Below are 27,792 nucleotides of genomic sequence, written 5' to 3'. Positions count from 1 at the left end.
GTCTTTTTAATTCTAGTGCTTTCAGATGTCTAGGCAGACTTATTTTGTCACTTCCTTTATTGTAAGCTCTGCTTTTAATCAGGAGTGCAACTGATATGTATTGCTGAGGGGTCAACCGGTCTGGGCAAGTGGCCGGACTAGGGAGATTGCTATATGTGCCAAGGGCTGGTGAAGAGGTAGATAAATGGACAACAAGATAGAGATATCAGGAATCTGGGCTAAGAGTCAGCAAATGAGACAAACAGGCATCAGGCTGTCAGAGAAGCCGAGGACACCAGGTCAAAAGGAAGGCAGGCACAATGGTGGTCTGAAGTCCAAGGGAAGTAGTCTGGAACCAGGCAGATTACTAGAGCCAGGGGAACAGGACAACAGAAAATAGGAAAATAGGAGACATTGTTGAACGAGATAATCAATGAAGATATTTCTTCCCCTACTTCTTGTCTATCCTTAGGCATCTGAGATAACAGCGTTGGAGTGGACCCTGCGGTAGGAATGAACAGTAACACTATTCAGCAGAAGGGAGGAGTTCAGGAAATGTGCAATAGAAACTGATGAATAAATCCCAACAGACGCACGCTACCGATTTAACCTTTCTATCCTATTATAGCTGTCGGTTACTCACCTGTGTATCCCCTCTCCACAATACCTTTTATTATAAACACCTTACAGATAGTAATCAGTTAATAATTATTCATGGAATTGAACTGGAAAGTTAAAGGTCTAGGTGTATTAGCTTGTGGTCTACTTAAAAGTAAACACAAATAGTTTATTATTTTGCTATTGAGACTATGATTTCAATGTTCAAACTCATAATAAAGCCTGTCCTCAATGGACAAAGAAAACTGTCAAATTGAAAAGGCAAGTGTTACTATTGCTAAAACCGTTAGTTTGCTGATTGCCGATAGACATCTCTGATAAATGCAACATTAGCATGCAACATGCAAATAATTAGTCAAGTCCTAGAAATTTTATTTCACTTTTCCTACCAGGTATTAAATCGCTTCTCAAGGAGAAACTTTTCATGAAATAGTTTAAAAACAGATTAGTGAGAAACTAGCTAAATCCATTAGAAGTTAAGTTTTGTTCATGGTAACTTAATAGTTTCAAATCTTCACATTATATTTTTTGTAGAAGTTAAATCATTCCAGGCCTTAAAAATGACAACTTTCCTGTAACATTTTGTGGCAGTGCTGGGGCATTAAAGATAATTTTACTAAACTATTTAAAATTGCTCTGAAGGTTGAAGTGCATGACTTCATATGGTAACCAGCATTATACATCTTCTACATAGGTGCATTTATATGACTTTCAGAGAGAGAGAGAGAGAGAGAGTTGTAACTTACAAAGATAATCTTAGATTTTTAAAAATTTGCGATTAAGTAAAATTAGTTCCAGAATAATAAACACCCACCAATGTAATTTTTCTTAAGGTAATTTGCTGGGGTGTGAGTGGTCTAGTACTTATTCAGTGTTTCTAAAGTTTTTTTTTTCAAGATTTTATTTATTTGAGAGAGAGAGCACACGTGGAAGGGAGTGGCAGAGGGAGAGGGAGAAGCAGACTCCCTGAGGAGCAGGGAGCCCGACATAGGGGCTCGATCCCAGGACCCTGAGATCATGACCTGAGCCAAAGGTAGACGCCTAGCTGACTGAGCCACCCAGGTGCCCCTAAAGTTTTGTTTGTGGAACACCTACATTATACTCACTTGAAATTTTATTAAAAATGAAGATTTCTGAGTCCCACCCCCAATCATCCTGAATCAGAATCTGAGGGAAATATCTAGGAATTCACATTTTAAATAAGCTCTCCAGGTAATTCTTATGCACTTCACAATTTAAGAACTTGAAATCGTAAAGTTGTACATGATGAAAATGGTACAGGATCTAGTTGTAGTTTTGACAGACTTGCCACCGTCATTTTATTTCAACCTCGTTGTGCTTCAGCTTCCAATCTGTATTTGTATTATCTATATAGCGTATGCCTACATATGGTACAATCTGTATTTGTAGGTTTGTCTGTACTTTAGGTAGAAGTCTGAACATTTTTGAAGTATATTGCAAACCCGAAGTTGGCACAAGTGCTGATTCTACAACAGCTACTATTACATCCTCAAAAATAAAAACCTCTCTGGGACTTTTTCTTCATTTACACAATAAAAGAGGTTGGATTAGAATTTATTTACCCATAAGGTCTTTTCCAGACCTGATATGCTAGAACTCTGAAAATAAAAGTTGTTCAGAAACTCTCAATTTTTTTAAAGATTTTATTTATTTGAGAGAGAGAGCAAGCGAGAGAGCACACAAGTGGGAGGGGCAGAGAGAGAAGAGAATCTCAAACAGACTCGATCTGAGCGTGGAGCCCAACACGGGGCTCGATTTCATGACCCTGAGATCATGACCTGAGCCGAAACCAAGAGTCAGATGTTTAACCGACTGAGCCACCCAGGCGCCCTTAGAAACTATCAGTTTTTAATTTTTCCTTCTTTTCAGCACAATTCATGATGAAACTGCTTCGAGAGTAGCTGAAGCTGTAGCACCTGAAGGAGAGGTAAGTTCAAAGTATTGGGTAAAGCTTGAGCTTTGATAAAACTGGTAAGTGCTTTAAACAGTACTATATAGTAGGGGTTTTCAAACTTGTCTGCCGATTAGAATCACCTGGGGAGCTGTTAATTACCTCGATGCCCAGGCTACACTAACCAGAAACTTGGGGATGACACCTAGGCATAGTAATTTTTAAAACTTGCCAGGTAATACCAATATGAAGCCAAGTTTGAGAACCACTGCTATACAGTATTGTTCAAACATGTAATATTCCTGGACCTTTTCGATTACTTGTACCTTAATAAATATTAAATATCTTAGCAAAGGTACATAATATTAATAAAGGCATAGAGAAGGGAATTGTTCATCTCTTAGGCAAGGAACATTTCAAATTTCTCCATATTACTGAACAACATTTATGGCAAACCCACCATTGAAAGATGAGAAAGCACAGCTGCGTTTCTAATAGAATACAGGTAACCCTTGATTATTCATAGCAAACTTCCAGTTCTGGGCTGAGTGACTCCAACTTGGTGTATGTTCAAAAGGAATAAAAATTAATTTTAATATTAGCCTAAGCTGAATAAAAGAAATAACTGAGATCTGATATTACAGAATCACTCGATGTCCAAAGTCAAATATGCCTAGGACCATATGACAGCAAAGATACATGAAAGTCATCTACATTTTACTTGGTAACTAAGAAATTGCCTTTGTGATTTTGAGGGGGGAGGGGAAGAATTTTGTGAGTGTTAAAATTTTTTTCTTTCAGTGAGAATTTGTTAAGAACTGGCTCATTAGAATTGGGCAAGATGCCTGAATCTATATTTTAATGTTAACTCTGAAATTTATATGGACTATATCTGCTCCCAATCTCATTTGTCATCGAGCTGGTCCCCTTGCTTTCACTTCTGCCCCCTGCATTAGTAGTATACAGGTTGGACTGCCAGAGACCCAAAATAGTGGTGACATAAACAAGATAGTTTATTTTTCTCTCATGTAACAGCCCAAACAGGTAAAAAGTACAAAGCTGGTATGGCAGTTCCACAATATCAGGGATCTAGGCTCCTACTAGCTGGTTGTGTTCACATCCCTAGAATTTTGCTCTTCATCTGCAAGGTACAAGATGTCTCACCACCAGGCTCACATTTTAGCCAATGGGAAGGGGGGTAAAGGGAAAGAGCATTCTCTTACAACCTTTGAAGAATTGGTTCAGTAATTGTACAGATCACTTATGCTCACTTCTGAACTTAGAACTTAGTCACAAGGCCATATCTAGCAACAAAGGAACCAGGGGAAAATATTCTTTATTGTAGGTAGCTATGTGCCCAGCTAAAAATTGACAGATCTACTACTATAGAAGAGAATAGTTATTAGGGTCCACTAACAGTCTCTAGCAACCTCTTTATATCCATTCTCCTTCCAGGAGACAATGACCATTCTAAAACATAAATTGAATCATGGTGCATATTGGTCATAAACCGTATAATGGCTTCCCAGTGCTCTGAAGATACAAATTAAAATCTCTACTCTGGCCTACAAGGCTCTGCATAGCCTGCAAGAGCCTTGGTCTATTTGCTTGTCTCCTCTTGCACCCCACTTTCTGCACTCTAGCCATATCAGTTCTCATTCAAGTCTTCAAACACACATTCACTTTCTCAGGAAAAACTTTCCCAGTGCCCCCCACCCAAACCTGGCTTCCTTTGTCAAAAAGCTCTAATATAAAACACATAACTTTCCTTTGCAGCATTTAGCTCACTTATGTGTACAATTTTTTGAATGTCTCTCTCCTCCCCAACACTGTAAGCTCTATGAGAGTAGGGGCCATGTGTTTTTGCTTGTATTGTGTTGTGTTCCTAGTGCCAACCTAGTGCTTGCCACAGAGTGAGCATTCAAACACTTGGATATATGTTGCAATAGTTTGGCTTATTATTTTATGAGCCCCAGGGTTTGGAGAAGTTTATCTCACAGTGATCTGATATATTATGTGAAATGTTACCCTTATTCAAACATCTTACTTTGGTGCAAAATAGAGCTTAAAGAAACAGACTTTGGAGTTATAAGCCTAACCTTCTAATTTAATTGCTTTGACAATTTTACATTAAATCATTTAGTCTTTTATTGTTTTGTTCCCCATCCACAAAATAGATATTAAAACCTTCTTGGGGGCAACTTCTAGATCCTAAGCTACTATGTATGAGTCAGATGCAATCATCTCAGAATAGCATCAGAAGTACTCACATTCTTTAAAAAGGGTTGCTTGACTTTCAATGAAGATGTGCATATCATTAAAAAGAAGCTAAAATATTTCAGATTTCTCTTTTGAGAAAAAATAATATATTATCGCTGAAAAGGCAACAAGTTAGGAAGAACACTAGCAGTAAAAAACAAAACAAAACAAAAAAAAAACCCAAAAAACCCTGGGATGAAAAAATTTCAACTGTTTTTTTGTTATAATGAGCTGCTATAATTGATAAATGGTCTAATTATATTAAAATGTTCTTCATAGAAAACCACATTTCATGAGACACATAAAAATAACACAAACACATTTTCAGTGTTCTAATACCTGTATTAATAGACCTTTATTAATAGACCCAAAGAATCATAGAGCCAGATGGGACCATTATTTTGCAAATTTTACAAATAAGGAAACTAAGGCCTAGCAGTTTCAGTGGCTTTCCATAAAATTTCTCAGGCATTTAGGGACAGAGCCATGGCTAGCTTTAAACGTGTTTTCTTCAAAATCTACATTTTATTTCTTCACTGTAAAGGAAAACAAAAACTTAGGGCTAGAAGTGGCATCAACATAATAATGTAAGAATGAAGATAACATAATGAGTGGGATGACCTGGACCAAGAGATGAGTTTATATATAATGTTTCTATTTTGGGCAATAGACACAAATATAATATGACCTGACTCAAAGATAATCTTGAAGAACTGGAATCTTCAGATAATACCCAAATCTGGTTTTGCTTTTCAATTTTTAACCTTTTTTCCTAAAATTTCTTTACTAAAAGCAGTTGATTACTAAAATATTCAGGACTGGGGGCACCTGGGTGGCTCAGTCAGTTGAGCATCTGCCTTCCACTTAGGTCATGATCCCGGTGTCCTGGGATCGAGTCCTCATTGGGCAACCCCCTGGGCGGGGGAGTCTGCTTCTCCCTCTCCCTCTGCCCTTCCCCACCATTTGTGTTCTCCTCTCTCTCTCAAATAAACAAATAAAATCTTAAAAAAAGTAAAATAATGAGGACTGAATAATACATATTTCACTTCCCATCAGTGTACCTGCAAATTCTTGGGTAGCAATGTTTAAGGAAGAAAAAAAGAAGAAAATGTACCTGAAAAGCAAACCAGTGAAACAGCAAGCAGTATAAACCATAGAAATGCCTTTGGAATAACAGAATCGGTTATAACCTATGTCCGTATTGGCAGAGAGTGTACAGCTAAAAATATCAAACATTATTACCGTCATCAAATAAGAGTGACAGTCATTTCTTAAAAGTCCTTTTCTTAATATGAATGAAATGAATGCAGGGTAATTCCATAAAGAAATAAAAATAGCAGAAGAACAGATACTCACATTCTTTCTTTAATAGCTTACTACAGGATTTCAATGTGCATATCTCATGTGCCATCTAAAGAGAGAGACTGTGGTTCTCCAGTAGATTATATAATATTTCATAATTTACTAACTGATTCCTTAATTTGAAGTTGACATCACAGTAATATATTTGTGTGGCTTTGGAATTAATGAACACATATTGTCACTTGTAGGTAAGTTCTTCTGATGGTAGTTTGGTATTTTTCTTAGGAAATGCTACCATAGCTCTCCCATTTTACAACAACCAGAAATGTGGACACAGAAATGTAACTCCAAATTTAGATAGAAACACTTCTAGAATATAAAATAAATTGCCAGGAAAGTTGTTTTTAAAGATCCTAAATTTTCAAAAATTGTTCATATTTCTCATTCAATATGAGAATAGAAATTATACCTGTTAAAGTGTGTAGCTTTGAAATCTCACCTGAGGTTTTTAGTCAATAGCCATGTAAGTATTAATATTTCCCTTCTCAACATTTACATGTCAGTAAAATGGAACTGCCTTTTAAAGTTTATAATGGCTTAATACAGAAACCCAGATTCCATTTGATAAACAAGTCTTCAGTCCATAGGGAAGAATCATATTGGCTCATTTAGCAAGCATATGTAGGTCTATTATTGGCCAAAAAATATGGAGGAGGGCCACCAAATACGTTAAAAATGAGACAAGAGAACAAAAAAGTTATTGTGTTTTTTAACTTTAATAATACACTCAAAATTTTAACACAAGAAGGATTCACTATTTTAATTAACATTTAAACACAATTATAAGGAACAAAAGGCTGAATGCATTTATGAACAAAGTACAGCATCTGTCTTTAGATTCATGAGCTGCCCCAAACATTTAAAATATATAGTGTATGAAGTCACAGAACCATAGGGCTAGAAGAAAACCCACAAGGTAATTGCTTAACTAGATTCAGATTGATCTTGACACTGAATACTTTTTAACTCGTGATGGTCATTTTGGTCATCTAACCACATAATTGTCAACCACAAGGCTTCGCAAATGTGGAATGGCGATTTACAGTTAAAACGAAGTATAACAGATAACCAGAATAAAATCCCCTTAGTCTCTGTTTTATATTTTCAATATGCACACTTAAAATGTTAATATGAGATAAAATTTCACTATTTAAACTCACATTACATGTACCAAAACTACAAATGAATACAGCAAAAATAGAGACCTACTGTAGCCTCTCTGGCTTTTAAGTTCACGCACTGGTCAAAACATTTAGAAAGTCAAAGGATAAGAAGTCACAATAAAGAGTGGAAAGTCTTAAGACAATTTAACACACTCATTGTACAGCTGACCAAACTAAGGACCAAGGCAACTGGACAGTAACAATCCATGTGTGCTTTTTGAAAATGACAGTAACCACCACAGTCATGAAAAATGCAGGTTGACCACTTTAGGAGAATTTAATCTTCAAATTAGCAATTCAGAATTTCCCACTATAGGTGAATAAAAGTGGAAGGATGTTAAATATTCACGAGAAGTTACTCTTGTAAGTCAGGATGCCTTCGGCTGAGGCTTGAGAATAAAAGCACTTCACAAATAGAATAGTGAACACAAATTATTACAAGATAATATATAGAAGTAAGGTAGATTTTCTTGATACACAAAAACTGTTTCGATGAACTTTTCAGTAATGAACTTAAAATGAAGTGTGTTAGCTTCAAACACAAGGTGAACATAAAACCACTTAATAACTTTAGAGCATATGTAATATTCTTGCCGAAAAACGGTTGCTGAAATTACCAACAAAATGACAGAATATCTTTAAAGCAGTGCCCTCCTTATAACCTGTAATCGTTTCACTTGCCAATTTTTAAGAAGTATTAGTTGGGCTATAAATTCTGTGCAGGTAGACTTCTACTTTATTGTTACCCAAATTACAGATATCCAAGATACCGACGATATGCACTCTATCCAGTTTACTCACAGCCTTTATAATATCACCTAAAAGTAAAAAGCAGATGGTAAGTATTGTAAAATAGTTAAATATTTACTTGGATTTAGTATCACATAAGCTGATGTGTTTTTTTTTCTTATAGCATTAACAATGTCCCTCATCTTCTCCCTCTTCCCTCCAATTTATCACACGTTCATCGAAGTTACATTATGGTAACTTCCACACATAACAATGACTATATCACACAGATACGGGCTGGTATCCCAAAGCCATATTTAGTTATTTTTACTTCTTAAGTCTTTTTGGTGGAGTAGAGTAAGTCTATATATTTTCCAGGTTCTTTATATGGTACCAAGTAAACAACTTATTGTTTACACTTCAAGGGAGTACAACAATCATTTTTTTTTTCTATTTTGAAATTTATTTATCAATTCTTTACAAAACTTACAAGACGTAAAGCAAAATACATATATGTAATTGAAGTTATTTTCAAAGTATATTTCCTTTGAAACAGCTTTATTAACTAACACTTAGCTTTGGATACTCTCAAGAAGCTTTATCAAAAATGGATCAGGGGAGGGACACTACTGTATATGGCGGAGTAGGCGGTTTCAGGGCTGTGTCCCTCCACTAAAGCAACTTACAGGCTGAAAAAACTCTCAGATCAACTTCGGCAGAACTCTGGAATCTATACAAAAACTTAAAACAATCAAGGGAAAGATTAATAGAGAAAGAGCTGCTGCACTGTGGTAAGAATGCGCTGTGGTATTTTATTTATTTTTTAAAGATTTTATTTATTTATTTGACAGAGAGAGAGGGATGCACAGCGAGAGAGGGAACACACGCAGGGGGAGTGGGAGAGGGAGAAGCAGGCTTCCCGCGGAGCAGGGAGCCCGATGCGGGGCTCGATCCCAGGACCTCGGCATCATGACCTGAGCCGAAGGCAGACGCTTAACGACTGAGCCCCCCCAGGCGCCCCATGTTGGTGGTATTTTAAATTGCCCATCTACTCCCTGTTAGCAGCAGCAGCCATAAAGCCGGCAGCTCGCACTCCTGCTGTAGGTGGCTAGTACCAGACGGTGCGATGCAGAACTTATTCTCAAAGACGTTGTGAGTTTGGACCTGTTAGGCAGTTCCCTCAAGGGCAGATGCAAGAGCTTGCTTTCGTTTCACCTGATTTGGGGCATTCCCACAACTGGGGTAGCTTCCCCAGTGGCTTTTGTTGAAAGCGTATGAAGGCAAAAACTAGCCAGAGCAGCTGGGTCAAAGTATAAAGCTGGGACCAGCAATAGACAGATCAAAAAGCCTGAGGAGGAAGGGGTTGGGAAAAGACACATGCAGGGGGATAAGGGCTTTTTAAAAGGTCCTGTGTACACTGGGGCATCAAGAAGGCTACATGTATGCCCAGTGCTGGATGCATGCTCAGGAAAGGCCTGAGAAAAACTCCCAATTGTTCACCTCTGGCTGACCATCTGCAGGCTCTGCTGAGCAGGAAGTGAAAGCTAAGACAGGGTTGTAAACAGCCTGGGTAAGCCCTGAACACAGATCCAATGGCAAAAACTGGAGATCATTTTTGTCCTTGTTTTCCTTTTCTGTCCTCCAGGTGTTTAAAGAAACTCTTCCAAAGCACCAACTGACCACTACTAAGCTAACGGATCACAGACACCAGTGGCTACACATGACAAAGACTTCATTTTATGCATGAAAAAATGAAAACATTTAGAGGTTAAGGAACTTATGCAAAGTCTCATGGTGATTCGAATCTTTATAGTCTGGCCTCGAGGCATGTGCTCTCCACCTTTGTATGCTAGGGCTACATCTCTGTAAAACTGTATCTAAAAGCCAGTGGTGGATCTAGGTTTTGTGGGGCCTGAAGGGCATACTATTTAGAAGCCCCCTTTATCTATACAGTACCGAAGCAAGTGAGGGCTTCTCAAGCTTAGTCTTTGTTAGCTTCACAATTAAAGCCACCTCCGCTAGACATGTCACAAAATCTGTTGAACGGTTTATAACTGTTCAAACTCACTAATGCACAGTGAATATAATAACGACAAATCTAGAAAATAACTACATAACTTTCTCCTTCTTTGAATGGGATGGACTTTAACCTAGATGCTTTGGAAAGATTTCGAGATCTTTAGCTTTGACTCTGACAGCAACAACCCAGACCTTAATAATTCTAATTGTTATCATAAATTGACTTTTACAAATAATCACTTACAGAGTCCCTGCAACATAAAGTGTAAGTAAATCTACTGTTTGGGTGAGTGACTCTGCCTACTTGCTTTGAGCAAATGAAGACCTCTCAAACTGCTCATCTGGTACTACATCAGAGAATGTTGTGAGGATTAAATACTCAGGATGTAGAGCACTTAGAATGGTGGCTCACACATAGCAAGAACTCAGGTATCAGCAACAATCATTTTCTTTTTCTTTTTTTAAGATTTTATTTATTTATTTGACAGAGAGAGAGAGAGAGACATAGCGAGAGAGGGAACACAAGCAGGGGGAGAGGGAGAAGCAGGCTTCCCACTGAGCAGGGAGCCCGATGCGGGGCTTGATCCCAGGAGGATGGGATCATGACCTGAGCTGAAGGCAGACGCTTAATGACTGAGCCCCCCAGGCACCACAGCAACAATCATTTTCTACTTAAGAAAACTTAGTATGAAATTAGCATGTTGTTTATATCACATAGGGATTCTCTTAAAAGGACTATGGATTTTTACCTATAAAATGAGCTTCTCTACATTTCACTTTAAATTGTTAGAACTGTGTAAAAACTACTTTTTTAGAAATGTCACAGATGCATGCGGTGAGGGTGACAAAGGCATTGCTATGTAGAAGTTCTCCACTCCATTTCCTCATGGTCACATGGGAAGCCAAAGTGTCCTGGCATCCCTTGTAGCTAGGTTGGGATCGTGTAAGTAAGTTCTGGCAAATGAGAATGTGAGTAGAAATGATGTGTCACTTCCAGTCTAACATAATTAAAAGCGAACATCTCCTTCATTTCTTCTTTCCTTTGCCTACACAGCCCTAGAAGCCACTTGTTCCTGCTGAAGCTGCAACAAGATGGAAGCAGACTGCCTTCCTGAATCACCACTGAGAAGAAAGCTAATAACTAGTGCATCAGGTTTAACTTGAGCAAGAAATAAACATCTATTGTGTTAAAAGTCACTGAGACTTTGAAGTGGCTTTGTAACTGTGGCACCATCTAACCTATCTTGTAACACAGTGCGGTATTCCTGCCTGCAAAAATAATACGGAAAACCCTGATTACCTAGAGAATAAAACTGTTTTCTTACATGTGCTAAAACTCTTCCGTATCATGTTATGCTTCTGAAGTGTTTATCAATGGAGACGTTAACTCAATGTGTTCAAAGAGGAGGAGGGTGTGTGTGTGTGTGTGTGTGTGTGTGTGTGTATCTATAGTTCATAAAGATGATACCAATTAGGACATCATATCAGTAAGCGTTAGTCAATAAATGATTTGGGAAATACTGCTAACCCCTTGGAAAAAAATAAAGCTGGGTCCATTTCTCACTTTCCATACCAAAAGAAATTCCAAATGGATTAAAATTTTCAACGGTGAAAATTAAGCCATATTAACAACAAAACCCTAAATAATCCAGTTCAAAATTGGCAAAGAACTTGAATATACATTTCTCCAAAGAAGACATACAAATGGCCAATGAGCACATGAAAAGATGCCCAACATCATTCATAATTAGGGACATGCAAATCAGAACCAAAATGAAATACCATTTCAGGATGGTTGGTTTGTTAAAACAAAAACAAAGACAAAAACTAACAGAAAATAACAAGTATTGGTGAGAATGTGGAGAAATTGGGATCCTCATGCATTGCTGGTAGGAATGTAAAATGGTGCAGCTGCTGTGGACAATGGTTTGGTGGTTGTTCAAAAAGTTAAATTCAGAATTACTATACGACTCAGCAATTCCACTCCTAGGTATATTCCCAAAAGAACTGAAAGCAAAGACTTGGATACTCATACACCAATATTCATAGCAGAATTATTCACAATAGCGAAGAGGTAAAAACAACCCAAATGTCCATCAACACATGAATAGATACACAAAATGTGGTATATACATACCACGAAATATTTTCAGCTGTAAAAAGGAATGAAATTCTGATGTATATTACAACATGGATGACCAAGTGACATAAGCCAGGCACAAAGGGCAAAGACTGTATGATTCCACTTATATGAGTTATCTGGAACAGGCAAATTCATAGAGACAGAAAGTAAAACAGAGGTTACCAAGGGCAGGGGAGAGCGGGGCAATGGGGAGTTACTATTTAAAGGTATCAGAATTTCTGTTTGGGATGATAAAAAAGTTCTAAAAATGGATAGCAGTGATGGTTGCACAACACTGTGAGTGTACTTAATTTCACTGAATTGTACAGTTAAAAATGGTTAAAGTGGTAAATTTTATGTAAATTTTGTCATAATAAAAATGATAGGAGTAAAAAAATGAAACTATAAAAGTACCAAAAACCCATACTGAATTTAAAGAAATAATCTTGGACTAAGTGATGCCTTTCTGAGTATGACATAAAACCAGCAGCCACAAAAATAAAAGATTGATATATTTGAGTACATATAAATAAAATTACTTAAAATACCAAAAGAAGCCTCCCATTGAACAAATTTAGTCAAACAGGATAAAAGTATTTGCAACACACAATAAGGGATTAACTCCTTTAATATGTAAATAAAATTTATAAATTAATAAGAAAAAGAACATTCTTATAGAAAAATGGAAAAAATAAAACTAGCATATAAAATTCATAGAAAGAAGAAATATAAATGGCCAACAAACATGAAGATGTTCAAGCTTAGAAATAAATAAGAAATGCAAATGAAAATAGTGATATAATAACTTTTTTTGCCACCAGTCTGCCAACATTTAACAAGAACAACAATATCTAGCATTTCTAAGGGTGTGAGTAAAGTGGCATTCTTGCTTTTGGTAAAAGTGTAAATCAGTATAAATCTTTTGGATGACAATGTGACAGTACTACCAAAATTTTAAATGCCTACATCTTTGAGTCAGTGACTTCTCTTCCAAGAATTCATCTTACAGATATATGTATAAGTGCACAAAGATTATGTATACACACACAGAGATAGACAGATATTTATTGCAGTACTCTTTGCCGAGAGCCAAAATATTTGAAAACAATCTCAACACCCATCACTAGGAGCCTGATTAAGTAAATTTTGGTACATCCACACAGTGAAATATTTATAGGTATTAAAATGAATGAAGTAGCTCTCTATATATTAACATGAAAACTATTCAAGATACATTGTCAAGAGGAAAAAGGCGGTTATGGAACTATATGTTTACTATAATTCCATTTATGTGTATTTCTTTAAGACTGTGTGTGTGGGCGATCAAGTGAGATTTATTCCCAGTTGCAAGGGTGGTTTAATATTTGCAAATGAATCAACTTGATAAATCACATCGATATAGTATATGTGCTGCCGAAGCGAGCACGATAAATCACATCGATAAAAGAAAGGCTGAAAACCATATGATCATTTCAATAGACACAGATAAAGCATTTGATAAAGTACAACATCCATGAATGATGAAAACCCTCTGCAACGTAGTTCTAGAGGGAACATACCCCAACATAACAAATGCCATATATGAAAAACCCACAGCTAACACCATCCTAAATGGGAAGAAACTGAGAGCTTTTCCCCTAAGGTCAGGAACATGATAAGGATGACTACTCTTACCACGTTTATTCAACACAGTACTGGAAGTCCTAGCCACAGCAGTCAGACAACAAAAAGAAACAGAAGACCTCCAAATCGGTAAGGAAGAAGTAAAACATTCAGTATTTGCAGATGACATGATACTATATATAGAAAATCCTAAAGACTCCACCAAAAAACAGCTAGAACTGATAAAAAAAATTCACTAAAGTTGCAGGATACAAAAACAACATACAGAAATCTGTTGCATTTCTATACAGTAATAATGAAAACAGTAGAAAGAGAAATTAAGAAAACAACCCCGACACAACTGCAAACCAAATAATAAGATACCTAGGAATAAACCTCACCAAAGAGGTGAAAGACCTGTACTCTGAAAACCATAAAACATTGATGAAAGAAACTGAAGATGACATAAAGAAATGGAAAGACATTCCATACTCATGGATTGGAAGAACGGGTATTGCTAAAATGTCTGTACTACTCAAAGCAATCTACAGATTTTATGCAATACCTATCAAAATACCAACAGCATTTTTCACAGAACTAGATGAAACAATCCTAAAATTTATATGGAACTTCAAAAGATCTGGAATAGCTGAAGCAATCTTGAAAAAGCAGAGCTGGAGGCATCACATCCTGGACTTCAAGTTATATTATAAAGCTGTAGTTATCAAAACAGTATGGCACTGGCAAAAAATAGACACATAGATCAATGGAACAGAATAGAAAACCCAGAAATTAACCTACAACTATATGGTCAACTGATCTTCAACAAAGCAGGAATGAATAGCCAATGGGAAAAAGTCTCTTCAACAAATGGTTTGGGACATATTCTATTTGAAACAAATCACCTTGCTTTTGATTACCACACTTTTCGAGTGGTTCTTGCCCTTCATGTCTCAAATATTAACTGCTTTGGCAGAATGATACTAGGTTTTTTCAGGTGACCATGTTAGTGACTTCTGGAGAACAACTGGCATTAGCAACAGAATTTTGCCTTGATATTTCATATCAATAATAACATATACACATAGCAGAAAAAATGTGATGGAAGTAGATGTTATATGCAGTAAGAAAATGAATACACAAATATTTAAACTATATATTAGGGCACTAATTAAGAAATCTGGACTTTCTGGAAGTCTAAAGAGCTGCAATGTAGGAAGTAATACTGCAAAGTCAACTAATATATCATCTCCAAAATGAACTGTGGAAAAAATAAAAGACTCTTATAAAATCAGATATTCAAGCTCAGTTTGGAGTAACCATTACTGCCAAAAGTTACTTCATCAGCAGGCACACCTCATAAGACTTGTTTAAAAACAATATACACTCAAGAGTTTCATCAGCTTAGAAAGATCCACCACAAAATCCCAAGATAATAAAGGGTGTCTTAAAAGCTCTTTTAAATGTAATATCCTTCTTTTTTTTTTTTTTTAAAGATTTTATTTATTTGAGACAGAGAGAATGAGATAGAGAGAGCATGAGAGGGAGGAGGGTCAGAGGGAGAAGCAGACTCCCTGCCGAGCAGGGAGCCCGATGCGGGACTCGATCCCGGGACTCCAGGATCATGACCTGAGCCGAAGGCAGTCGCTTAACCGACTGAGCCACCCAGGCGCCCCTAAATGTAATATCCTTCTAAGCTCAGTGAGAACTGCTAGAAACTTTACTACCTGCTCCGGAAATAAAGATGGCAACAGGAAGTGGATAATTATAACTGGATACATAATTTTACAGGAATATAGAAATAATATAGAGTTCAGTAAATTATGTAGCAGCCTGAACAATTAGTTGGTGGAAGGGTTTCACTATTGGGATTACGTGAACTCCTAGCAGTCCTCAAGGGATTTATTGCATAGCACTTGAATAACTAAACATTTATAAGAGAAAACAACCATACTGTACTACACTATGGAGGTCTTAAAATTTCAGGCAATTGTAAGGTGAAAGGACAGATCATTTCGCCTGAGTTAAAAGGAGAGAAGAGTCGAATTGGCACTGCTCCATGTGCATACCACTTAAATCTAATGAATACTTACTTTTAGAAATGCATTATAAGAGAACATTCTTAATGTCTGCCTGGAATAAAAACCATTAATTTGTCCAATTTTATTTAAAATATATTCTCATTTATAAGTCTTGGGGTACATTTACCAAACAACCCTTTAAATTATATTGAATGTTAAGGCTAGAACTATTTATATAATCACATCTTAAGATTAGAAGTGTTTACAATATTAATTTTATCTTCTGAGTGAAAGGAATACTGAGATTGTCTTACCTGCAAGTGCTCTTGGACCTGCCAGTGTGTCATTTCCAGGTCCATCCTGCGGATACACACAGCTGTAATTCATGCAGGTTAGTAATGTGTCGATTTGAGATGTTCGGAGATCTTCTGGACAATACATGGGCAGGAATGCAACATCAATTGCGATCTCATGGTTCAGACCTGTATAGAAAAACCACACTTTGTTAAAAGTGGGTTAGTATAGGAGGCTAATGAGGCCAGGTTTGCTGGTTTGATCCTGACATGTGCCAAATAGCTTCACACATGTAAATGCATGGTTTCAAAGCTAGGGATTAAACCCTTTGCTGTGCAAAACTTTATGAATACATGCAACTGGTTGAAAGAGGAGACACTTTAGTGCAGTCTATCACCACTGCTGGAAATAGCAATCCAAAAACCAAAAAACAAAAAACCCCAAAATGTTTTACCTATGGATATAAGGTTTAAATTTTAATATCCAGAGGATGGCTTGGTCACATAAATGAAGAGATGTAGCATATTTTTCTTGGTCTAATATTATGTCAGGGGCTATTACAGAATAAAATAATTCAGAGATGACTATTGGTTCCCTTATTGCCATTTGGACTTAAGGATGTATGATTCAAGCAAAGCCAGGGAAGGTAGAAACAAGGTCCCATCTGTCCTTAATTATGCAATACAAACTTCATTTACTCACCCTTAGGGCTATAAAAGGTTGCAGCAGAAAAGGGGCTATGGGGGAACAACCAAAGTAAATCCTGGCCTGTGACTGTCATCTCTTTGTATGGGTCACTGTCTACCAGGGTGGATCTAAAAGACTTTGTAGGGGTGCCTGGGAGACTCAAGTCAGTCAGGTGTCTGACTCTTGATTTCAGCTCAGGTCATGATCTCTGGGTCCTGGGATCGAGCCCTGCATTGGGCTCTGTGTTCAGTTGGGAGTTGGCTTGAGGATTCTTTCCCTCTGCCCTTCCCCCTGCTTTTGCATACTCTCTCACTAAAATAAATAAATCTTTTTTTTTTTTTTTTAAAGAAGACTTTTTAGAGGCAAGGCTTTGAGCTGGGTACAAAAGGATGAATAGCATTTAAATAAACAGAGAGAAGGATTTCAGGCAGGGCAGGGAGTAGTCAAAATTATAGATCAGAGTAAGGAGACCATCTTGACTGGACAAAGGGTAAACATACAGAGCACAGCTTGAAAACCCCATGAATTCTACCCAGTCACCCAAAACAGAATCCTGGAGGTTATCCTTAACTCCTTCCTTTTGTTCTTCCCTGATGTTCAGCCAGCAAGTTTTATAGATTCTATGATCTTAATATCTCCTCTACTCATCGCTATAGCAATTCTTAACTACTGTGCTTGGGTCAATGATAGGTAAACAAATTCCTTCCTGTTAAGCTGTAAACTGATACAGAAAAACAAGTGCATTTTTCTAAAAGATTTTATTTATTTATTTGACAGAGAGAGAGCACAAGCAGGAGGAGCAGCAGGCAGAGGGAGAGGGAGAAGCAGGCTCCCCACAGAGCAAGGAGCCTGATGCAGGGCTCAATCCCAGGACCCTGGGATCATGACCTGAGCCAAAGGCAGACACTTAACCATGTGAGCCACCCAGGCACCCTATTATTTTTGCTTTTTATGGGCAAATGACACTAAAATTCCACAGCTTTAATTTAACATACAACTAATGGCTACTTAAAGGTTTTAAGGATAACTAAAATTTGGTATTCATAAACTATAATGGTCACGATATCTAGAATTTACTGAGGATTTCAATTCAGTATAGGAAGTATAACTACCCCGTAACTCTAAGCAATGTTGCAAAACTCATGTGGAAGTGCACATATTGGTATCTTATTGCCTTGATTCTAAGACCAAATTTAACTCTAAGATATACCATCAACTTAATAACAGTTTTAATAAAAAGGAAATTCTGCATTAAATGTACCCATTGACCGTAAGATGCATTCCAACTTGCAAATATAAAAAAAGAAAGTATGCCTTAGAATTGAGAAAATATCCAAAGTTGGAAATCCTGATATTCTCAGGAAGGTAGTTTGATTATCAGTGTGTCATTGATACTCTTTTGAATTATTTTCTAAATTATAAAATATGGTGAGTTTAGCTTCATCATTACTCATGAAATTTGTTGAGTTCCTTGGTTAAAACTAGAGTTGTGGGTACAAATGTATAAGTAAACAGGCCTCAGAGCCTCCATACTTGCTGTTTCTGTGCCTAGAATGTCCTTTCCTCAGATAACCGGATTGTTCCTTCACCCCCATCAGGATTCTGGTGAAATGTTATTTTTTCAGGGAGACCTAACCCTAACCCTGACCAATCTATGAAAATGTCATCCTTTCCAGGGTGCCTGGGTGACTCGTCGGTTAAGCCTCAGACTCTTGATTTTGGCTCAGGTCATGATCTCAGGGTTGGGAGATCGAGCCCCGCATCAAGCTCCACCCTGGGCATGGAGACTGCTTACGATTCTCTCTCTTCCAGCTTTCCCCCTAAGGTCAGGAACATGGCAGGGATGTCCACTCACCACTGCTATTCAACATAGTACTAGAAGTCCTAGCCACAGCAATCAGACAACAAAAAGAAATAAAAGGCATATGAATCGGCAAAGAAGAAGTCAAACTCTCACTCTTTGCAGATGATACTTTATGTGGAAAACCCAAAAGACTCCACCCCAAAACTGCTAGAACTCATACAGGAATTCAGTAAAGTGCAGAATATAAAATCAATGCACAGAAATCAATGGCATTCCTATACACCAACAACAAGACAGAAGAAAGAGAAATTAAGGAGTCGATCCCATTTACAATTGCACTCAAAACCATAAGATACCTAGGAATAAATCTAACCAAAGTGGCAAAGAATCTGTACTCAGAAAACTATAAAACTCTCATGAAAGAAATTGAGGAAGACACAAAGAAATGGAAAAACGTTCCATGCTCATGGATTGGAAGAACAAATATTGTGAAGATGTCAATGCTACCTAGAGCAATCTACACATTCAATGCAATCCCTATCAAAATACCATCCACTTTTTTCAAAGAAATGGAACAAATAATCCTAAAATTTGTATGGAACCAGAAAAGACCCTGAATAGCCAGAGGAATGTTGAAAAAGAAAACCAAAGCTCGTGGCATCACAATTCTGGACTTCAAGCTCTCTTACAAAGCTGTCATCATCAAGACAGTATGATACTGGCACAAAAACAGACACATAGATCAGTGGAACAGAAATAGAGAGTCCAGAAATGGACCCTCAACTCTGTGGTCAACTAATCTTCGACAAAGCAGGAAAGAATGTCCAATGGGAAAAAAGAGAGTCTCTTCAACAAATGGTATTGGGAAAATTGGACAGCCACATGCAGAAGAATGAAACTGGATCATTTCCTTACACCACACACAAAAATAGACTTAAAATGTTGAAAGACCTAAATGTGAGACAGGAGTCTATCAAAATCCTTGAGGAGAACACAGCGAGCAACCTCTTCGATCTCAGCTGCAGCAACTTCTTCCTAGAAACATCGCCAAAGGCAAGGGAAGCAAGGGCAAAAATGAACTATTGGGACTTCATCAAGATAAAAAAGCTTTTGCACAGCAAAGGAAACAGTCAACAAAACCAAAAGACAACCGACAGAATGGGAGAAGATATTTGCAAATGACATATCAGATAAAGGGCTAGTATCCAAAATCTATAAAGAACTTATCAAACTCAACACCCAAAGAACAAATGATACAATCAAGAAATGGGCAGAAGACATGGATGACATTTTTCCAAAGAAGACATCCAAATGGCCAACAGACACATGAAAAAGTGCTCAGCATCGCTCGGCATCAGGGAAATCCAAATCAAAACCTCAATGAGATACCACCTCACACCAGTGAGAATGGCTAAAATTAACAAGTCAGGAAACAACAGATGTTGGTGGGGATGCGGAGAAAGGGGAACCCTCCTACACTGTTGGTGGGAATGAATGCAAGCTGGTGCAGCCACTCTGGAAAACAGTATGGAGGTTCCTCAAAAAGTTGAAAACTGAGCTACCCTACGACCTAGCAATTGCACCACTGGGTATTTATCCCAAAGATACAAATGTAGGGATCTGAAGGGGTCTGTGCACCCCGATGTTTATAGCAGCAATGTCCACAATAGCCAAACTGTGGAAAGAGCCAAGATGTCCATCGACAGATGAATGGATAAAGATGTGTATATATACAATGGAGTATTATGCAGCCATCAAAAGGAATGAAATCTTGCCATTTGCAATGATGTGGATTGAACTGGAGGGTATTATGCTGAGCGAAATAAGTCAATCAGAGAAAGACATGTATCATATGATCTCACTGATACGAGGAATTCTTAATCTCAGGAAATAAACTGAGGGTTTCTGGAGTGGTGGGGGGTGGGAGGGATGGGGTGGCTGGGTGATAGACATCGGGGAGGGTATGTGCTATGGTGAGCGCTGTGAATTGTGTAAGACTGTTGAATCACAAACCTGTACCTCTGAAACAAATAATATATTATATGTTAAAAAAAAGAAGATAGTAGGAAGGGAAAAATGAAGGGGGGGAAATTGGAGGGGGAGACGAACCATGAGATACCTGGACTCTGAGAAACAAATTGAGGGTTCTAGAGGGGAGGGGGGTGTGGGGATGGGTTAGCCTGGCGATGGGTATTAAAGAGGGCATGTGTTGAATGGAACACTGGGTGTTATACGCAAACAATGAATCATGGAACAGTACATCAGAAACTAATGATGTAATTATGGTGATTAACATAATAAAATTTTTTTAAAAATCCCCCAAAAAAAGATTCTCTCTCTTCCTCTCCCTCTGCCCCTCCCCCCCAAAAAAGATAAAATGTAATCCTTTCCTACTACCTTACTCTCCGACCCCTTTCTAGCATTTATCACCATCTCTTTTATCAGCAAGCTCTTTTATTTGTTGTGTTCACTCACTTAACCTCATAACCTCAGGATCTAGAACAGTGCTGGGCACACATTAGATGCTCAGTAAATACTTGTTAAATCAAGCAAATGAATGTATGTTTGTGCATTTTTTACCTATAATTTTCAAATACTAGACTTTAAGATATTTGTGCATTATGTGTTCAAATATGAATTCATCTGTATTCCTATTACCAAAGGAGAGGAACACAAATATCCTTCCCACAGTGTACATACATATGCACTTCAATGGTGACTTCCTGTTTATGTGTTATTTCAGTAACTTACACCTTACTGTCTAGGTAAATGTGATCATGTATCTGGACTATATTCAAAATTATAGGAAAATATAAGATCAAACAAGTAAGCTCATATTATTCTTTTGTAATGTGTGTTATATGCAATTTATATATCTTCTTCCTCAATTCTTTGTAATCACTGAATTTCTTTTCCAATAAAAAGTGTGAAAGTGTGTGTATGTGTGCATTGGAGGGGAGGCAATTTATAATCCCGGCACTTAGCACAATGCTTGCAACATACCATATTTTACTTAATCTAAGATGCCACTAAGAAAAATGCTACCAACTGAACAAAGACATGACTTCAATTGTAAGATGCATATCGATTTTCAAAGATGTTAAAATATGGGGAAAATGGGTGTCTTATGATGACAAAATCTGATAGTAGGTGCTTCAGGTTTCATGATTAAATTATAATTAATTATGCAATGAAATAAGGGACAGAATTAAGGTATGGCAACAGTAATCTAGCTCTGGAACCCATATAATCCAGTGTACTGCTCCTACTGAGATACAAGAGTGGGGAAGCCTCTCAGTGGGAAAAGATATCCTGAGGATGTAGCCAGTGAGGGAACCAACAGTGAGAAAACTCGGTGCTACTCAGTTAATGGTTCGAATAGGCTTCAACAAGGAAGGAGGCATATCTTATGGGTAAGAATAATTTGCCCTGAGCCCGCAGGCTAGTACCAAGGAGGGGAGGAGTTATGTTGGCCTCCTTGGTTGCTTTAATAGAAGAAAAAAGTCAAGGTAAGTAAATCCTTATTATTTCAATACAACTACAACATATTAAATTGCTTTGATGTTATAGTTAACGTTATTAAAAATGCATTTAAATGCATTTTGCAAAAAAGGAAAAGAACAAACCATATAGAAAACTGGGGGGGGGTTCTCTTGACTTGTAAGAGACAAAGCTGATGACCTTCAGAGGTTTACAAAAGGCTGGCTGAATTATGATCGTTATTACCTGAGTCAAATGCAAATTGAAGGGAGGACTCTTAAGCTTTGATTGACTCACAGTATTTCATGGGTAACTAAATCAGTGTTAGAGGAGTCATGGATATACTAATGCCATCTAGGTTTTGAAAACTGTTTTCTTATATTTAAAGGGGGAATAATTCTTCAAATTAGGAGAGATTGACCAATAGATTTTGTAACTGGGCCTAAAGGCGCTGAAAATTTAGTTTGTTACTTCATTCCAGTATCTTCTTTTTGAAATGTGTGTTATTTCATAATAAGCAATGGAATGAGGTTTTAGTGCTTACTAAAAATATCTATTTATTTGAGACAAGTGAGATGACATAGCAAGGATTTTAATACAAGAACCAGCATTTCTGGAATAGGTTTCTGATATTGCAACAGGTTGTTGGGAGCCATTAGAATTATAGGAAGGAAGATTCATAATTCCATTCAATGTTCTCAATAATGATTCACCCTAGACCAATCAGAGCTAATGATTGTAACAGAGTTGTGGTGTGAATAACCTTTCTGGCTTCCAGAATAAGACACTTCAAAATTACTGGGTCCTCCAGAGATCAGCAAGATACTGCAGAGAAATAATCAATCACTGGAAGATAGTATCAACATAGGTGGACAAACCTCATGTTGGAAGAAATTTAAATATCATATAGATTTATCTGCTTGGATTGGTTTAGCTAGTTTTTTTTGTTTTGTTTTGTTTTTTAAATATTTTTATTTATTTATTTAACAGAGAGAGAGAGCACAAGTAGGCAGAGCGGCAGACAGAGGGAGAGGGAGAAGCAGGCTCTCTGCCAAGCAGGGAGCCTGATGCGGGGCTCGATCCCAGGGCCCTGGGATCATGACCTGAGCGGAAGGCAGCCACTTAACCGACTGAGCCACTCAGGCACCCCTGGTTTAGCTAGTTTTATGTAAAAATAGAGGTCTTTTAGAACAAGGGTCAGCAAACTATGACCTGGGGGTTCAAATCTAGGTTGCACCTGGTTTTGTACAACCCATGAGCTAAGAATGTTTTTTTTTACATCTTAAATGGTTGAAAAAAATCAAACGAATATTTTGTGATATGTGAAAATTATTTATAAGCAATTCAAATGTCAGTGTCTATAAATAAAGTTTTATCCAAACAGAGCCATACACATTCATTTATATATTGTCTATGACTGCTTTCACACTAAAACAGCAGAACTAAGTAGTTGGGACAGATACTGTATGGCCTGCAAAGCCTCAAACATTTACTACTTGGCCCTTTACAGAACAAGTGTACCCCCATGTACTGAACACATATAAGGTTGTCTTTCGGTTTTAGGATTATATCTTTTAACAGAGAGTACATTATTAAGAGATGTAATCATCTCCTTTGAGTTCACTGCTCATGCCATGCTTACAAAGGATTGGCCATTTGTCTGGTCTCATAATACAACTTAGTTTCATACTTTCACAAAAGCTGTAATAAGTTCACTACTTTCACATCGGATACTCACCACTTATTTAACCAAAATCTGAGAATATCTGGGGCACCGAGATGGCTCAGTTGGTTAAGTGTCTGCCTTTGGCTCAGGTCATGATCCCAGGGCCCTGGGTTGGAGCCCCGCATCGGACTCCCTGCCTGCTTCTCTCCCTCTCCCTCGTGCTTGCTCTCTCTCTCTGGTGCTCTCTCTCAAATAAATAAATAAAATCTTTTAAAATGCCCCAAATCTCAGAATATCTATACTTCAAGTCCTATTAAGAGAGTAGTATTTCTCAATCTTAATTCTATTCCTGCATACCTGACAAGCAGGATACATTCTTGTCACTGGCTCTGGTGTAGCAGTAAGTCTCCCTTAGGAAGGTAAGGGACATTGAATAGGCTGCTTCTCTGGAGTGTACCAGAATCTTATGGAGTGTGGGAAGGTCTCCCTCAGTTGATTCTGATAGGCTACCTCTTCCCATCAAGGTTCTATAAGAATCAATGGATCAGCACTAGGTGTTATATGTAAGTGATGAATTGTTGGATTCTACTCCTGAAACTAATATTATACTATATGTTAACTAAAATTTAAATAAAAACTTGAAATATAAAAAAAGAATCAATGGATCAGTACCATTGATCAGGAAAAAAATCCCTTTCTTTATTCCTGCCAGAAAGTTGACCAAAAATTACTGTCAAATGGTAGTTATTTGCAGGTACCTAGTAATACGTACTTTTTCTGTTTCCTTTTAAACATTCTGTTTGGTTTTATCCACCTGTGACTTCTTTTTCACTGTTTTTATCCCTGTAAACCACCTTAAGTCCTTGAAAATAGGTAGGACATAAAACAGCATAATTCTAATGTGGACTAGAGCTGATTGGACAGAATGACACATTTGCCCTTTTCATTTGATTCTTGCTTTTAAGTGATGTAAAGAGACCAAGTAATACAGTCTAGTAAAAAGAAGCATTTGAAACAGGTCTGACATGTCTAACAGAGTCAGGGGAAATCATACTTTTTATAGATTGTACACATACACACAATCACATGTATGTACAAATGTGTGTGAAGAGGCAGAGAAGAGGGAGTGTGAGACAGTAAAAATGAAAAAGGAATCCTGATAAAAGTCAAGGTAATTCATTCCAGTACTGTAGATGTAAAAATCTATGAACTGCACTTTCTTTCAGCTATTAAATTAATTTGCTAATGACATTTCCTCATTCTTTTATTTTAAGGTAACAAGACCTTCCTTTGAGATACAAATAAACATTTTTCTTGACTCTGAGAATAGCTTATTTTGGCTATGGTTTTATTTTAGAATTTTTTGTGTACATTTTTCACTCATTGGAAAGAAAGATAAAATTAAATATAAGTTTAAAAATGTGTTGACTTTTTAAAAGTTTTTATTTAAATTCCAGTTAGTTAACATACAGTGTAATATTAGTTTCAGGTGTACAATATAGTGATTCAACACTTCCATACATAACCCTATGCTCATCACAACAAGTGCACTCCTTAATCCCCAACACCTAGTTCACCTATCCCCTCACCCATCTTCCCTCTGGGAACTGTCAGTTTGTTCTCTTAAAAAAAATGTGTTGACTTTTTGTGAGTGTGTGTGTATGTGTGTGTGTATATATATATATATACACCACATCTTTTTTTTTTATTGACTTTTAAATTTCTGTAAGTTCTATGGGCACTTCTCAGTTTTGAACAACCTGAGAAAATCCATTTATTTTTCCTTATGGTTCCTTATAGACCAGGGAAGTTTTTTAGCTTCTTTCTGTTACAACCTGATTTAGTTGAGAATTTAATTTTTTATAGGGGCTAAACAGACCTCTGTTCATAGGAGCTTTTCTTGATTAGTACCCCTTTTCTCTTTAACCTACATTTTACCTTTCAACAGTTCAGATACACTGAGAAAGAGGCAGAGAACATGAGCAAGAAAGTGGAGGCTAAAGAAAAACAAAATCAGTTTTAGAAGTAGTCAGGTAGTCAGGGGTGGGGAAAGTTCCCTTGGTTCCCATTCTTCTCTGCCCAAATACTTTCCTAGGACTTGCCAATATTCAAAGCCCACAATTAGAGCTTAATGTATTCCACAATTAGTGCTCCATTCCTCCCTTAGTTTGAGCTAAACAGGAGCTCTCCTTGGACTTTATTTTTTTGGGGGGGAGCTTAATTTTTTCAAGCAAAATAGTATCATCTATATTGAAAATATATTAAATTAATGATATTCAAAGAAAAGAATACTTCACTTACCTAGGATGGTTACTTCAAAATGTCCAAGGCTCCGGGCACTCTTAAAGTCATCAAGGTTTGGGGGCCTTCCCTCTGGTGGTATGTACTTTGCAGGCTGAGAATTAAACTGCTCAGTAAGAAACTTTCTCTGCTCGAAAATAAATTTCCGTGGAATACTTTCAGGATAAACATGGCTGTAATGCAGGTGATCTATTAAGCCAAACTTTTTCTCTCTCCAGAGCTGACTTTCCCACCTATCGCTTATAGTTTTTCTGGCTTTCCCTGCGGTACTAGTACTTGCACTTTCTCGACCTGTTAAAGACACAATGAGATAGACACAATGGACCTGCAAACTAACCAAATCAAGTCATTCAGGACAAAAAAGTACAGATTAATGAGGAATAGTTTAATTAACTTTAAAAATCAAACAACCACATATAAAATGTAAATTGAATGTCCAAAAGATAATTCTTATTAAAGTGAAGAGAGAACTAAATTCATTTACAAAATAAACTTTTCCTCCAAAATATTAAAAACTGATATTGTTTTTCTCTGTTGCTGGAATTATGAAGATTTGTAATTACCTTCCTTACACTTTTTCCGTATTTTCTAAACTCTCTTAAATAAACATATATTCCTTTTATATCCAGTGACAAATTCAAGTTAAGTCAAATTTATAACTCTTATAGATGGGACCACCACTCACTATTGGTGGAATTTAAGCTTCTAATAAAACTTGTTAATCTTTGCTAAAAGGAGCCTGAACAGATACAAAATACAGTCTTTTTCATGGATATAACTCCTTCAAGAAAGCCACTTATTATATATGATACTCCTCTCAGATCTAAATAACATGGAAAACAAAGAGGGAACTAAACTCAGATGAAAGATCTCTTCAATTCTTGATTGTTTTCTATCAAGTCTATTTATCACTTATGTATAGTTTATCTAACATATTTAGTCTATAAGGCAGAATACAATTTCTCCCCTACACATTATGACATTCATTCATTCATTCTTTCTTTCAGCAAATAATTATTGAGCACTTATTATATATATTCCAGTAACTGTGCTAAAGAATTTGGTAAAATAATATTTTAACTGAATAATACATCCTGGGAACTGAAGACACATGGCAGAATCAGAAAAAACAGATTTTGGAACAAGACTCTCATGTTGTCAGTTCTGCTAGCTGAGACAAACTGACAGCTACTCTGTTTCAGAGTTTACCAAGGTTGCTGAATTGCTTCCTTGCAGGTGGCCTATGCCTTGGTGCTTATTATTATCCTAGCATAAAAAACCTTGCTAAGGCTGAAGGGGGTTTCAATAGCAAAGTTTCAATGTGGTTAATATACCACTTCTGCTTTTGAAACATACCCTATTCCCACACCACTTTCTTAGTTTTTTAAAACCTAGCCAGAGACTTACTAAAAATTTCTTATGGGGTAAAGTACTAGACTGAGTTGTAAGAGAAAATAAAGAAGTTGAATACACATTTCTTACTCTCCAAGAATTCAAACCACTGAAATATTACAAAAGAGTTTAATTCAAAATTCAGTTGATGAACACACTTAACTTCCTATAATAATGCTTGATAACAAAAAGGATAAAAAATGTAATTGCACATGAAAAAAGAATGGAATTAATCAAAGCCAAGAGAAAAACTCAGTTAATAGGACTAAACAGAACTGTAGAATGATTTAATCTTTTTTATTTACTAAAATAGTTCTCCTTTCCCCAAACTAATAAAAGTACATAATTAGAACAACAATAAGTAGCTTTACAATGACTCAAG

At 36.9% G+C, this 27,792-nt stretch overlaps 1 protein-coding gene across 1 annotated transcript in view; it reads right to left on the bottom strand.

Moving 5' to 3' along the window:
- Positions 1–6,901: 6,901 nt before the first annotated feature.
- Positions 6,902–27,792, bottom strand: part of RADX (RPA1 related single stranded DNA binding protein, X-linked) — an 82,788-nt gene continuing 61,897 nt past the window's right edge. Inside the window, exons 12-14 of the mRNA XM_035006635.1 lie at positions 26,019–26,309; positions 16,101–16,268; positions 6,902–8,111 (exon numbers count right to left, since the gene is read on the bottom strand). Coding sequence (XP_034862526.1) covers positions 7,981–8,111; positions 16,101–16,268; positions 26,019–26,309 — 590 coding nt within the window. The 3' untranslated portion in view covers positions 6,902–7,980. The remainder of the gene's footprint in view (positions 8,112–16,100; positions 16,269–26,018; positions 26,310–27,792) is intronic.

This window comes from Mirounga leonina, unplaced genomic scaffold (assembly GCF_011800145.1).
Source record: "Mirounga leonina isolate KUSES-001 unplaced genomic scaffold, KU_Mleo_1.0 Mir_101664, whole genome shotgun sequence".
Taxonomy (NCBI): Eukaryota; Metazoa; Chordata; class Mammalia; order Carnivora; family Phocidae; genus Mirounga; species Mirounga leonina.
The sequence above is the reverse complement of the archived record's forward strand: the minus strand, read 5'-3'. Positions and strand labels throughout refer to the sequence as shown.